This window comes from Myiozetetes cayanensis, unplaced genomic scaffold (assembly GCF_022539395.1).
Source record: "Myiozetetes cayanensis isolate MyiCay16 unplaced genomic scaffold, myiCay2020 scf19, whole genome shotgun sequence".
NCBI classification, from domain to species: Eukaryota; Metazoa; Chordata; class Aves; order Passeriformes; family Tyrannidae; genus Myiozetetes; species Myiozetetes cayanensis.
The window spans coordinates 3981352-3994960 of record NW_026087400.1 but is presented as its reverse complement, the minus strand read 5'-3'; the positions used below and the strand labels follow the sequence as shown (position 1 = coordinate 3994960).

The following is a 13609-nucleotide window of genomic DNA, read 5'->3' as shown; positions in this document are numbered from 1 at the left end:
CAACATCTGTCAGAGCCACTTTGTGCTCCTCTTCTGAGCTAAGCCAGCAAAGCTGTGATGTACCCAGAGGCCAAGGAGTCATGGAAGGGTTGAGAGTGCTCTCCAGAGGTCACCTAACCCAATCCAATAGAACCCAACCCAACAACTGATACGCGACCTAACCCAACCCAACCCAACCCACCCAATCCACCCAACACAGCACAACACAACTGAACTCAGCCCAGCCCAGAACAATCTACCATAACCCATCCAACCTAACCCAGCCAAAGGCAACCCAATATGTCCTAACCAACCCACCACAACCAACCTAACCCATCCTAATCGATTTTAACCAACCTATCTCAACCTAATCCAACCCAACCCAACTCAACTGAGCCTACCTAACCCAACCCAACAAACCTAACTCAGCATCCTGTGAGAATCCTAAAGCAAGATCCCCATCGCCTCCTGCAGAGCCGAGCTCAGCCCTTCTGGGATGCTGCAGTAGTTTCAGTGGAAACCTCTCCCTCCTATGCTCAGCAGCCCCAGGGGGGGTTGAACCCTGCAGGGAACTGAATCATGTCCCCCCCACCGTCGCGGGAGCGTCACAGACCGTCTGAAGCTCGTCAGGAGAGTCAGGCCAGGCCGCGCGGGGCCGTTCTGGGAAGCCGTCCAGCCATCCGCTGGAGAGAGGAGGCTGCCTAAAAATGACTCTGCTGGCTCCTCTCCACACTCCGACCGTCCCATATGGAACAAATGTACATTTTCCATCAATTGTTTGTATTTTGCATTTAAAGAAAGAAGGGGAGGGGGGAGAGAAAAAAAAAAAGGCAGCAAGCAAGCGGGGGCTGTACATATACGCGAAGCGCCGGTGACAGCAGATAGGCCCCATCGCGGAGAGGGAGAAACACTGGCCAGTGTTCAAGAGACTCAAATGTATGGTATGAAACAATAAATTTTAAGTGTGTTTTGACATATTTGGTGGTCTCTGCCTCATGCTTAATGAGCACTGGTCCACGTTGCGGGGGAACCGCACAGCTCGGGGTGGCTGGCAGGCTGTGCTGGGGCGGGGGGGAGGTCGGTGGCCAGCGAGGCCGGAGGTAGGCGTTGAGGTGGTCCTGGTATGTGTGCACCGAGGGAATGGGGCATGGGGATGGGACATGGGAGACTATGCCAGCAAGCCTGGAGGAAGGGATGTTGCGGCATCGCAGCACCTCGGCAGCCACGGGGTAGGAGTAGTGATGTCAACTTGCGAGAAGAAGCATCAAGAGGCGGATTTAGGTTGAATTTGGCCGGGGGGATGCACAACACGGTGGCAGTACCCCAAGGCAGCATCCCTCACCACCACATGGCTTGAAGGGCAACCTGTGCTCCCATCTCCAGGCTGGATCCCTGCCGGGCAATGCTGCTTTGCCTGCAGAAAGGCCTTGGGCTCCCACATCCCCATCACTGTGGGGAGAAAGCCTGAGGGGATGGGCGAAGCAGCAGCAGAAGGGAGTGCAGCCCTCCCGCATCCCCCGCCTCTGTGCCAGGCTGCCCGGCTCCCCCCCCAGTCTGACAGGGTTTGATCAGAAAGATGGACATGAAAGTGGAGTTTGGCTCTGGTTTCTCTCTCATTCAGAACATTCAAAAACTATTAACTGTGGTGGGGGTAAGCAGGCAGCTGTTTTTAATATTGTGCTCTTCCAATTGTGTTGGCTTTTTTTTTTTTTCCCCCTGCTTTTCGCGAGCACTTTAAGTGACATGGTTACATGTATTTGATTAAAAAGCTGTAATTCAACGAGTGCATTTTCTTGTACTGTACAAAACGGCTTAAAGACACAGGATTTATTTACGGTGGTCTCCTGCTTTTCCAGCTCTGTCGAAAGACAAGATGACAGGGAAATCACAGGAGGGAGGACGGGTAGTGGCAGAGGGGGACATGCAATCCCTCCTGGTTTTCCCAGTGCAGGGAACACAACCAGATCATTTCCTCTGCTGTAAGGCTCAGCCTGCTGCCACCAGCCTGGCCGTTGGGGCCATTCATTGTCCCAAAGGCACAAGCTCCTCTTGGTATCCCCAGGGTCTGGTCTCAGCTCAGGGGGGCTGGCAGTGGGCTCAGCTAGGAGAGGATGCGTAGGTTTGACCAAGTTGGTCCCCATCTTACCTGCAGCAAGATACTGCAGGACCTAACTGGGAGTGGGGGGATAGATTTTTCCAACCATGCCCATCCCCTGCCTGTGCAGGGATGCTGCCAGCACCGAGGAGCCCATCCCAGTCTGGCAGCTCTACTTCCTAAGGAAGAAAAAAGCCTTTATGAGATCCCAGCAAGGAGCCATGGCCTGATGCTGCTGAGAGCCCTGGATTGTCTCCCGTTAACCCCAATGTCTTCCATGGCACAGCCATGGACTGGAGCCATGCTCATCCACACCCTGATGGCTTCTCTACTTCCAAAGTGATGCATTTCACGATTGTGTTCCTCTGGCCTGGGAGGCAAGCACATGTATGTGCGATGTTGATCCCACAAACGCAGCTCCACCCAGCACAGCTTCACCTTTCTCACCCAGATTTAGAATAAAAATATATAATAAAAATATATAATAAAAATTAACCCAGCAGCGTTTGCATCTCACCCTCCCCTCCAAAGCCTCCGATGTGCAGCCCTGGGGACATGGACACCAACCCCAGCATCACTCAGGACCACCCTGGGAAATCCCAGCCTCCCCCATCCGTCCCCCAGCCTGCGGGCTGGAGTCTGCCTGGCTGCTGGCCACGCCGAGCCGAGCCGTGTCTCTTCCTCAGCCTGCTCCTGCCCAGGGATCACCTGCAGTTCAGTTGATTTATGAACGGAGAATTTTTCGAGCTCCGTTTCCTTTTCATTGTTGTTTCAGTTGCTGCGCTCGCTTCCGCCTGCCTTTGAATAACTCCTGCCATGCTGCGAGCGGTGAGAAAGGCGCCGAGTAAACACTCACACTCGTCCCGGGAGCCGGGGGGCAAAAGCCCTGAAAACAGGGGGACCTGGGGCTGCCCACCAGCTGGTCCCACCTGCCGCAGGAGGATGCTGAGCTCCAAGCGAGCAGAGCCCCAAAGAGGCTCTTTTCCCATGGCTGCAGTTTGGGACAGGGGAGCAGCATCCCATTCCCCTGCCCCGCGGCACAGCCCCTGGGAGGTGGCAGTTCCGTGGGGATGCTGCTCCCCCACACTGTGGCTGGAGAGGGGGGAGGTTGCAGAGGGTGGTTTGACCAGAGGGACCCTAAAATGTGGCTCTGAGGGGGGCAGTTCATTGCCGCACGGAAGGCAGGGTCTCCTCCACGCAGGACTGTGCTCCACCACAGCTGGGCTGAGCAGTGGTACCCGGCTTCATCTCTGTCCTCATACCCAGCTGGAGAGGGACTCCCACCGCGGTGCAGAGAGGATGCTCTGGAGGGAGCTTGGGCTGATTTACAGCGAAACTCTTAAAGGGGGAAAAAAAAAAAAAAATCACGAAAGGAAAGGAAAGAAACCCCATCCGCAACCTCAGCTCAGCCGAGGGCCCACGTCCCCACTGCTGCCACCTGCCACCCGCATTCCCCCCTCCCTCCCAGCCACATCCAGGGCCACCGAGGAACCCCCATCCCGGGCGGTGGGCAGCTGCCCATCGCGGCCTGCGCCCATTGTCCTGCCCTTCCTCCCCGCGCCCCTCAGCCCCGGGGCCAGGGGGAAAACAGGAAGCGCTCCCCAGCACGCTGCTGCGGAAATGAGACAAGCGGGCTGGAGCGGCGGCGAGGACGGCAGGAGGAAGCGGACGGGATATTTGGAACTGACGGCGAATTCTTGGGCTTATCTCTGCGCCGCAGAGGCCCAGGAGTCCTTACAAAACAGCGCCCAGCTGGAGCGAGGCCCGCGGCTGGGGACGCGTCCTCGGCCCCAAGCGCCAACCCTGGTACCTTGTTGGGCAGAGGGATGCCGGTGACAGGGAGGGGACACCGACCCAGTGTGGTGGGTGGCCCCTGTGTGGCACATCGGTGGTCACAGGAGGGATCTGATGCCTTGCTGTGGGGTGGGGATGGGCAGCGTGCGGGGTGCGTGGTCCCCAGGTTGTACGTCCCATCCTTCACAGGGATCTGGGGGTGAGGGCACTCCCCAGCGTCCCTAAAGCCTGTCCAAAAATCTCACTGTTTTATGAGCCCCCGGGCACGAGTTTCCCCTTTCCCATGGGAAACCATTCCCTCTCCTGCCCGCAATCTGCACTGGGACACTTTCAGCCCATCACCTCCCCTTCCGCCCCCGCAGGCACCAGCGGCACAGTCGGGATGTGGGATGCTGCTCCCCTGCCCGCCCTGCCTTCCCTGCCCGCAAAGGGTTACAGACAGCCCGGCTTGCTCAGATTTTGCCCTTCCAGCTGCTGCTCGACTTTTTGGTGGGTTTGAATTATTTTCCATAACAATGCCATGGTACTTTATATTCAGCACACCCCAGCTGGAGAATAGAAATCGGGTCCATGCTCAGAGCACTCGACCCAAAGGCAAAGGTCTCTGCAGAGCTTCCTAAAGCTGGAAGCTGCCCGCTGCGGGCAGGGGAGAGGGGCTGGGGGAGTTGCATCATCCCGGGGAGCTGGGGCTGCTGCCAGCGCCCAGGGATCCACAGTTGGGCTTTGCTTGGGTCAGTCTCTCGTTTGTTAATTGGTGGTGAAAATGAGGCAGGAGCCCTGCAGTGGACAGCGGAGGTGGCCGGAGCACCACGGAGTCAGTGCTGGGAGCGGCTTGACATGAGCATCACCTTCCTGGAGTGTCCCTAAGGCAGCGGGGACCCCCCAACCGAGGGCACCCAGCTCGGTGGCTGCAAGGAGGCACCTTTGGAGCCGGAGAATGCTCGTGGTGGGGCGATGCCCGTTGACAGGACCCGCCGAGGAGGGCTGCCGCGGCCAGAGGAGCCAAATTTGGTGGCTGGGGGGGACCAGGGTGTGACGGGTCACCCTGGCAGAGGTTGAGACTCCTCCTCTGCGGGGAGGAGGACAAAGGATGGAAGCGGCTGCCCCGTTGCAACATATCCCCGGCGAGCACAATGGAAATGCCATCCTCCGTCTTGTGAAACAGGAACCTCATATGATCTCGCTGAAGGCTTGGGGACACTCTTGTAGGTCCGAGCGTGACGCTCCCCGGGCTCCTTTCTCTACCCGCAGGGGGATGGGGACAGCAGGGAGTCCCCCGGAGCATCCCTGCCCTAGTGAGGACCTAACTGCCACCACTGTCTCCTATGGCACGCTGGACCCGCTGGCAGGATGCCCTGCCACCCACCCTGTGGCTAAAACACCCCCAGGCCCCCCTTAGCCCCCCTAAAATGCTGTCCCACGAAGGCACACAGACCCACAGCCTTGCTGAGCATCCCCCTCCCTCCCCACTCGAGGACTCCTAAATAAACTTCGTTCTCCCTTTATGTTCTTGACCCCAGATTTAATTAGACCCCCGTTTCCTGCCTGTATGAAAAATCACTTCCCCGAGCAGGTGGCTGCGACGCCGCGGGGGCTGTTGTTGTTTTCTGTGGGGCGGGGGGAAAGGTGGTAAATGGGGGGAAGAGTTTGTTGTTTATTTTTATATTTACAAAGCACAGCTTTTTCCTGGTGCCGGGCATCGGAAGAGTGGCAGGATGTGACCTTCATCCATCTCGTCCTCGCTCACACAATGCGGCCGCGAGCGCCGCGGGCTGTCGCCGGCTTTGTCCCCCCGCGGCCGGGGTGGGCACCTCCTGAGCCGCCCCGTCGGCACCTGGCGCCCGCCGGCACCCGGCACCGCTGCCCCCCAGCTGGGCCCCGCCGCTCACACCGGGAGAAAAAGCAAAATAGAAAAAAAAAAAAAAAGAAAGGAAAAAAATAGCAAGGTTGCCGGTTTCCTCTCTGGAAAACAGGAGGGAGCTGAGCGGGACAGCAGCGTGGGAAGGAGGGAGCAGGGGGGGTCCCGTTGAGTCTCTTGGGAGCCTCCCCTTCTTGGGGAGTGGCCAGGGCTCGCTGCCTCCTCCCTCACTCCATGTGTGGGGCAAACACAGCCCTTTTCCCCCATTCCTGGGGCAAATAAGCCCTCTTTCCTCATGCATGGGTCAAACACGCCTCTGGCCCCATCCAGCTGCAGTCCTGGGTTCATCGGGGGCAGCAGGTAAGGGGGGATGCAGAAAACGTCTGGTTCCCTCACCCTGATGTTGTGGAGAGCACCCAACAGGCAAGAGCCCACCCAAATCCCTGCAGAGACTCGCAGAGCGGGCACTGCTTCCTGTCCTCACCTCATGCGGTTCCTTCATTCTTTCCCAGTCCTTGTGGGCATCTGCAGCCACTTTGCTGGCTCTGGCTGCTGGGATTGCTGTGGTGGGCTGGTGAGCAGACCCAGCCTAGGTGTGGAGCTGGCCCTGCCCAGCCTCCCTGTGCCCAGTGTGGGATGGATAAAGATGTAATGGAGTGAGCTTTCCTTGTTTTCTTTCCTCCCAAGAAGCACCACACTTCCATAGGCTAAATTGCTGCTTGGTTCATGGAGAGACACACTCCAGCCTCAGCCCCACCCCTCTGTTCAAATTTGCATCCACGGTGAGGAAGCTGCAGGGACAAACATCTGATGCAACCCCCAAACCAGCAATGGCACCCATAGGGTATTGCTGGTGGCATCACTGTCCCAAACAGAGAGGAAATGCTGCAGGATTTTATGGGGACAAAGGGTCTGTCATCCAGGAGCATCTTCCCAAGAGGGTCCTTCAGCACAGCTGAGTTCCACTCGGAGCAGCCCAAGACCCCAGACCAACCGTCCCCAGGGGACTCAAGCAGGGGCTGGCACAGTCAATGTGACCCCCCAAGTACCCTCCAGCACCAGGGCTGCTGGTTGGCACAGGGCTGGCAGGTCCCAGCACCCTGCTTACAGCCCAGATCCTGGAGCAGAGGGTGGTGCCAGCACGGGCATGGCATGTGGCATGGCACAGCATGGCATGGAATAGCACGGCATGGCACGGTATGGAATGTCATGGCCCAGCATGGCACAGCGTGGTACGGCACGACATGGAATGGCACATAACCAGGGCACATCACCCTCACACTTTCAGGAATGCCACCCAGTGACACGAGCACCTCAGAGCACCTTTGTTCTCACCCTGGCCAAGCATCCCACAGAAGAGCAGGGGGTTCATTAATTTATCTTTTAATTCCCCAGCATCCCCCATCCCAAGTGCCAGTGGGTCCCCATCCTGCTCAGGACCCCAGGCAGGAGCAGGTGCAGCCCTGCCAGGGTGCAGCACCCACTGCCCCAGCACAGACCCCCCAGAAACCTGCCAGACCCTCACCCCCACCCAGAGACTCCCACCCACAGGTCTGGTGGGCAGTGGGTGCCCACCTGGGCACAAGGCTGGATGTGCTGTCACTGGCTCTGCCCAGCACAGTTGGTTATCCTCACATTTGGCATCAGCCACTTCCATTGGGCTCCATAGGGGAGGGAGAGAGAAAAGGAAAACTCAGCTCAGGGCGATTTAATAAGTTCAGCGTTACGAGCTGGGGAAAAGCTGTGGAACACACAAGTGGTAACGCAGGATTAATCTTTCCTTTAGTCTTGGGAATTATGTTTTCATTAATCCTAATTTTTCCAGATGTTTCACTCCTTATACCACGCTCTTCAAAGCCTCTGTGGCTGCAAATTCTAATGAAGCCATGAGAACATTTTAAAGAGAAAGATTCAAAGCTTAAATTGCTTCCTTTTTTTTTTTTTCTTTCTTTTTCTCGGGTTTTTCTTTTTTTTTTCTTTTTTTTTTTTTTTTTTTGCCTCCCTCTTTTCCACCCCCCCCTTCCAACCCCGGGTTGGGCTGTCGGGGAGTTGCATGCGTGTGCGGTCCCAGCGCCTCCACATGTTGTGTTACACAATGTGCTAACAAGATGGAGAAGGCCACTCGGACCGCGTGATGCCGGGGTGACGTCTGCTCGCCTTTGTGTCCCCCCCCCTGCTCCCCCCCCTCGGTAGGACCTGGCTGTGAGGGGCTGGGGAAGGGGCGGGGGGGTTGGATCTGGCCCTCTGCCCACCGCATGACAGCCGGCACCGGGGCTGGCGGGGTCAAAGCTGGTCCGGAGCTCTTAAAACACTCGCCGTGCTCGCTCCCGGCTCGGCAGGCGGGTGGTTATGGAGGACCTACAGAAGGGATGGAACGGAGCTGCAGCTCTGCAGGAGCAAGCTGGCAGGATCTTTAGAGAATGGAGAATTTTGGGGTGCTCCAGGTTGGAGGGAGCAGTGGGTTGAAGACGATGCCACGGCTGGGGGTGCCATCAGAGGCCCCTTCCCGTCGCACAATGCTGCCCTGCTGCTCCTCCAGCTGCAGCTCCTGCTCCCTCCTGCCCAGCAGAGAGTCCCCAGCACCCATCTGGGTACCAGTGCATCACCACAGGGTGGGAGCATCCAGCCACTCCATTGCCACGGCAGCATTCCCAAGCCTCTCACCCCTTCAGGCTTCTCCCTCCATCCCCAGCCCGGCAGGGCCGCAGGATCCGGCCGCCACCGCCCGGCATCCCCTCCTCGCCGGGAGCCCTCGACTGACGCAGGAGGTCAGACAAGATGATCGTAACAATCCTCTCGGTCTCCAGCACCCGGGATTGAGATCCATGTACTTATATGGCCTGCAGAACGCGGTGGGAGCGTGACCAACGTCTGGAAATCCAGATATGACTAGATCCCTTCATTAGTAATTTCTTGTACATGACTTTCTAGACCATGGGGATTTGTTAAATTTGCAGGAGTGTTTCTCACAGTGCCATGGACTGGCTGCTGCCAGCATATATTGGCTCGGATCTGTCAGATCCTGTTGCCTTATATGACCCTCGGTTAATTCAGCTTTTCTTTGTATCCAGCCCTCAGCAGGGAACTCCTCCAGCAGTCCCAGCGTGGATCCTGCTAAAATGGTTCCCCAGTCCTCCTGCCATAAAACAACTGCCCCCCCAGTGAAAGGGGGATGTGGGGGGTGGAATTCAATGCTCCCCTCCCTCCCTGCTGCCCAGGCCCTCGCCAGATGCTTCCTCCATCCCTTCTCCTTCAGTGCCGAAAGAAAACTCGTTGTGCCTGGAAAATGTTACCAAAGGGATCGGACCTTCTCCCCGTGGGGACCGTGGCATCCTGAAGGCACACCCTGCACCACAGGGTTAATCATTCGCTGCCTTCAAGGGTGCCCCAGGGCCAGGGGGGGACTTTCACCTTCCCAGAGACCTCTTGGAATTTCGACCTTCTTTTATGAGTGCCATAAAGGTTATTTTTTAATCTGTGTCTCGGTGGGGTTTCCCCCACTCTGCGGTGGGGTCTGTGCTCCTGGGAGCACTTGGGTATCTCTGCTTTTTGCATCTCATCTGGTTTGGGGAGTGGTAATGGAAATGCTTACGGGATGTCCCTTTTCCCAAGGGAAGAGGATGGTGGTACCTAACATCTCAAAGGAACCTGGTGGTGTTTGCCCCTGTGGATGCAGCAGAGCCAAGGGTGATGCTGGTAGGGATGTGAAAGGCTGTGGCTCACTGGGAACCTCCTCCATGGGCTTCTCCCCTCTGGGAGCCCAGAGAAACATCTCAAACTCCCAGGTGCTTCCAGAGCAATGTATCAAGGTGGAAAAAGAGCATGTGTCCAAGGACATTCCACTGAGCCTGCAACTGCCTATCCCCACTGACCAAGATAAGAGCTGTGTCACCCCCAAACACCCCATCACCAAACACTGAGCCCAGACCTGAGCTGCCACTTCCCCATGTGGCCTCCTGGAATCTGCTGACCCAGCACACAGAGGCCAGTGGAGGCATCCTGACCTTCCAGTGCCCTGCACCTCCACCCTTTGCCAGAGACAATCCAGGGCATTTACATCTCAAAGCTCCTAATGTGTTTCTTGTCCTCTCCAGCAGATCTGGCAGCACTGGGATGCTCAAGGGCTCATCCCTCCAGCATCTTCCTCCTCCTCCCCCTCTCAGGAGGCACTGTGCCATAACCTTGAAGTCTTCCACTCTGTTTCTTAAAAGACCCTTTCCATAGCTTTTCCTTTTAGCATTTTATTTAACCTCACCTTAAAAAAACCCCAAACCAAAGCAGGAAGGGGCAGGCTGAGATGCTGTGGGCAGAAGGAGGGGTGACCAGGCAGCACCCACTGTGCCAGCAAGCACCCTGTTCTCTGGTGCCAGAGCCAAAACACTTCCTCAGCTCTGTAAGAGCAGCCCAGCTCCTCCATCTCAGGAGCACGACCTGCTCCAAGCATCCCCCTGGGGTTGTGTCTCACCCACTGTCAACCAAAGAGGTTTCACTGCACCAGGCTGTCCCCTTGAAAACCCCCTGGATGTGCTGGCACATGAAGGGTCACAGGTGAGGAGTCAGGTGTTGAAATCACTTTCTTTGCCTTTTTTATACCAGCAAGGGCTGGGGAGGGCTCTGCTTGCATCCCCTTATCCCTCATCCACAATGCCTGGTGGAGGGAGGTGAGAGCCAGCAGCAGCCACAGGAGGTGGGTTGGGCTGTGTCCATGTGTGGGCAGAAGCAGGAGCAGTGGGAGCATCCTGCCAACTCACCCATCCCACCCCATCCCATCCCATCGCCAGCCACCCTGAGGACACTGGAGAGAGCCATATGGCACTGTGGGCACCCCAGCCCCACATTTCCTTGGGTGAGAGATCCCCACAGGAGCATCCATTGCCCTTAGCATCACCAGCCATGCAGCAGGGACATACCAGGGGTGGACAAAGCACCCCGTCTCCCATCCCAAAACCCTCACTGCTCCCACCACCCCTCTGTTGGGTGCAACACAACCCCTCCTCACCCGCCAAAGGCGCTGCCTTCAAAGCACCTCCTCCTCCTATGCATTGCCCCCATTTCCAGCATCTCTGGGTTGAAAAATGGCCGGGAAGGGTTTGGCAGAGGAGCCTCGCGCAGATTATTCAACAATTGTTTCCCATTTTGCGCCCTCGCCTGCCTCATCCTCCAGTAACAATGACGAAGAGCGGCGCGGAGCCAGCGCCCGCGGCAGGGGTGTTGAGATCAGGGACAGCACAAAAATATCTCCTCTCTGGAACAAATATTTACCAACCCTTCTGCCTTTTGTTCTTGTGGTTCTCATATATTTTTTCTTTAATTTTTTTTTTTTTTCCAGACATTCACTGGCAAAATGTCACACTAAGCAGCAACCCAGAAACTTCGGGGTAGCTGCTTGGCTGCTCTGGGCTTTGTTTTTCTCGCGCGCTAATTGTTAATGAATTTCCAGCCATTTAAGCCAATGCAAACCTGTGAGAAAATGATCTTTTCAGCCCTGATTTTGGAGCTTCGTGGCACTTCCCAAAATCCAAGTGTTCGTTTGGAATGATCCAAACGTGCATCATTCCGCGGAAGGGGGTGGTGGCAGTGCCAGAGCCAACCTGGAGTGGGCTGTGGCAGAGCTGGACTGGGATCTGGGGTTTTGTGAGCTGCCAGCGTCACTCTGGGGTTTTGCAGTGAGGTCCCCACTCCTGGAAGGGGAGAGGTTAAATGGGGTGAGGGCCATGGTACCCCCGTCCCTGGTCAGCTCCTCACCAATCATTCTTTTCCCTTCTCTGCCCCATGGCAGGGTTTTATGGTTTTCCTTCGAAAAATCATAGTGTCCACTTTTATGGTGGCCAAACAGGAGTATGTGGCTAATTTATGGGTGCTGTATTTAAAGAAGGGAGGAACAAAACCCTCCTCTTCTGACACATAAACTTAGATCTTCAGTTAAAAATTAACCATGGTCATAAAACCCCCGATGTAGGAGCAAGCAGAGCTCACCCTGTGAGCACTGCCGGGCTGCTGCCCCATGACAGCATCCTGCTGGTCTCCATCCCCTCCTGTCCACTCTAGGATGGCCACACTGCCCTTCACCCGGCCCCGTTGCCTCCTGCCCCTCTTCCTGGGGCTTTTCCAGGGCGCCCTGCTCCTTTTTTTTGCCCTCTTCGTCACCTATGATGAGCCCTCAGCGCAGGTGGAGGATGCCAACTTGGTGGCCAACCAGGTCTACAGCACCTTTCCCTTCTTCCAGGACATCCAGGTGATGCTGGTGGTGGGGCTGGGGCTCCTGCTGACCTTCCTGCCCCGCTATGGGTTCAGTGCCCTCACCCACAACTTCCTCCTGCTCAACTTCTCCATGCAATGGGCGCTAGTGCTGCAGGGCTTGATCCACCACTTCCACCACGGCCAGATCCACCTGGATCTCCACAAACTCCTCATCGCTGAGTTCGCCGCCGTGACGGTGCTCATCTCTGTGGGGGCCATCCTGGGGAGGACCAGCCCCTGCCAGCTGCTCGTCATGGCCACCTGTGAGGTCCCCGTCTACCTCGCCAGTGAGTGGGTCATTGTCAGCTGTCTGGGTGTCCTGGACGTGGGTGGCACCATCACAATCCACGTCTTCTCCTGCTATTTCGGCCTCGGCGTGTCCAAGGCTCTGTTCTGGGCAGGGCAGAAGCCACTGCACCCCAAGGAGACCCCAACGCCCCGCTCCGACCTCATGTCCCTGGTGGGGATGCTCATCCTCTGGGTTTTCTGGCCCAGCTTCGTGGCTGTCCTCTGCCAAGCGGGCCATGCCCAGCACCGTGCCATCCTGAACACCCTCCTGGCCATGAGTGCCAGTGCTGTAACCACCGTGGTGGCCTCCAGCCTGCTGGAGAGGGATGGCAAGCTCAGCCCTGGCCACCTGCAGAACGGCAGCCTGGCCGGCGGGGTGGCCATAGGTGCGGTGGCCGACATGGCCATGCCGCCAGTGGCCGCTCTTGCCCTGGGCAGCCTCTCAGCCACAGCGTGTGTCCTCGGCTTCAGGTTCCTCACCCCACTCCTGGGTAGGAAGCTTGGGCTCCAGGACCAGTGCGGCATCCACAACCTCCACGGCCTGCCCGGCATCCTCGGCGGCGCAGCCAGCGCCGTGGCCATCCTGGTGGCACCCAAGGACACCCCTGGGTCCCACTTCTCCCAGTTGTCCCCCGCTGGGGGCAATGCCAGCGAGGTGGTGGGAGAACAGCGGGGGGATGGTGGGGTGAGCAGGCAGGCGCTGTGCCAGGCAGCGGGGCTGGCGGTGGCCATCGGGGTCTCACTTGTCGCGGGGCTGTTCACCGGTGCCGCGCTCCGGCTGCCCTGCCTGGCCCGGCCGCCCGAGCGGCTCTGCTTCGAGGACTCATTGTATTTTAAGTTCCAGGGTCAGGATGAGAGCGTGGGGCCGGGCAGCACGACTGAGGAAGGAGCCCTGGCTCTGAAGGAGCGGGTTTAGGCACTGGTGAGCATGCAGCTGCCGGGAGAGCCATGGAATATCACCAGCCAGGATCAGCAGCCAGGAGATGTTGCCTGTCCTTGCTGCTGCCCCATGCCTGGTTCCAGCTTCCTGGATCAGCTGGGTCAGCATCACAGCACTGGTCCCTCCTCCATCCTCCCACCCTGCAGCTGTGAACCCCCTTCTCTTCTCCAGTCACCCCCCAGCTCCATCCGTCCCAAGCAGCAGGCAGAGAAACAACCTGCTCAGGGTGTCTCCCCTGGGATGGCTAAAAACCTACAACTAATCCAGACAGTCCTGCTGCAGGGCACTGGCACCGGCTGCTTTGCTCTCAGCAGGTGGCATCACCCGCAGTGCCCACCCTGACCCTCAGCTCCAGCTCTCGCTCTGGACTCCCCTGCCCACAGCGGGCAACACCTGGAGAGGGTTTCCAGCTCAG

The 13609-nt window shown here is 57.6% G+C and overlaps 1 protein-coding gene across 1 annotated transcript; it reads left to right on the top strand.

The window, feature by feature from the left end:
• The first annotated feature begins 11775 nt into the window (after nucleotides 1-11775).
• Nucleotides 11776-13301, top strand: LOC126639332 (ammonium transporter Rh type B-like). Its single transcript, XM_050314035.1, has one exon. It carries the CDS (start codon nucleotides 11776-11778, stop codon nucleotides 13168-13170), a length of 1395 nt encoding a protein of 464 aa, XP_050169992.1. The 3' UTR covers nucleotides 13171-13301.
• The last annotated feature ends 308 nt before the right edge of the window (nucleotides 13302-13609 follow it).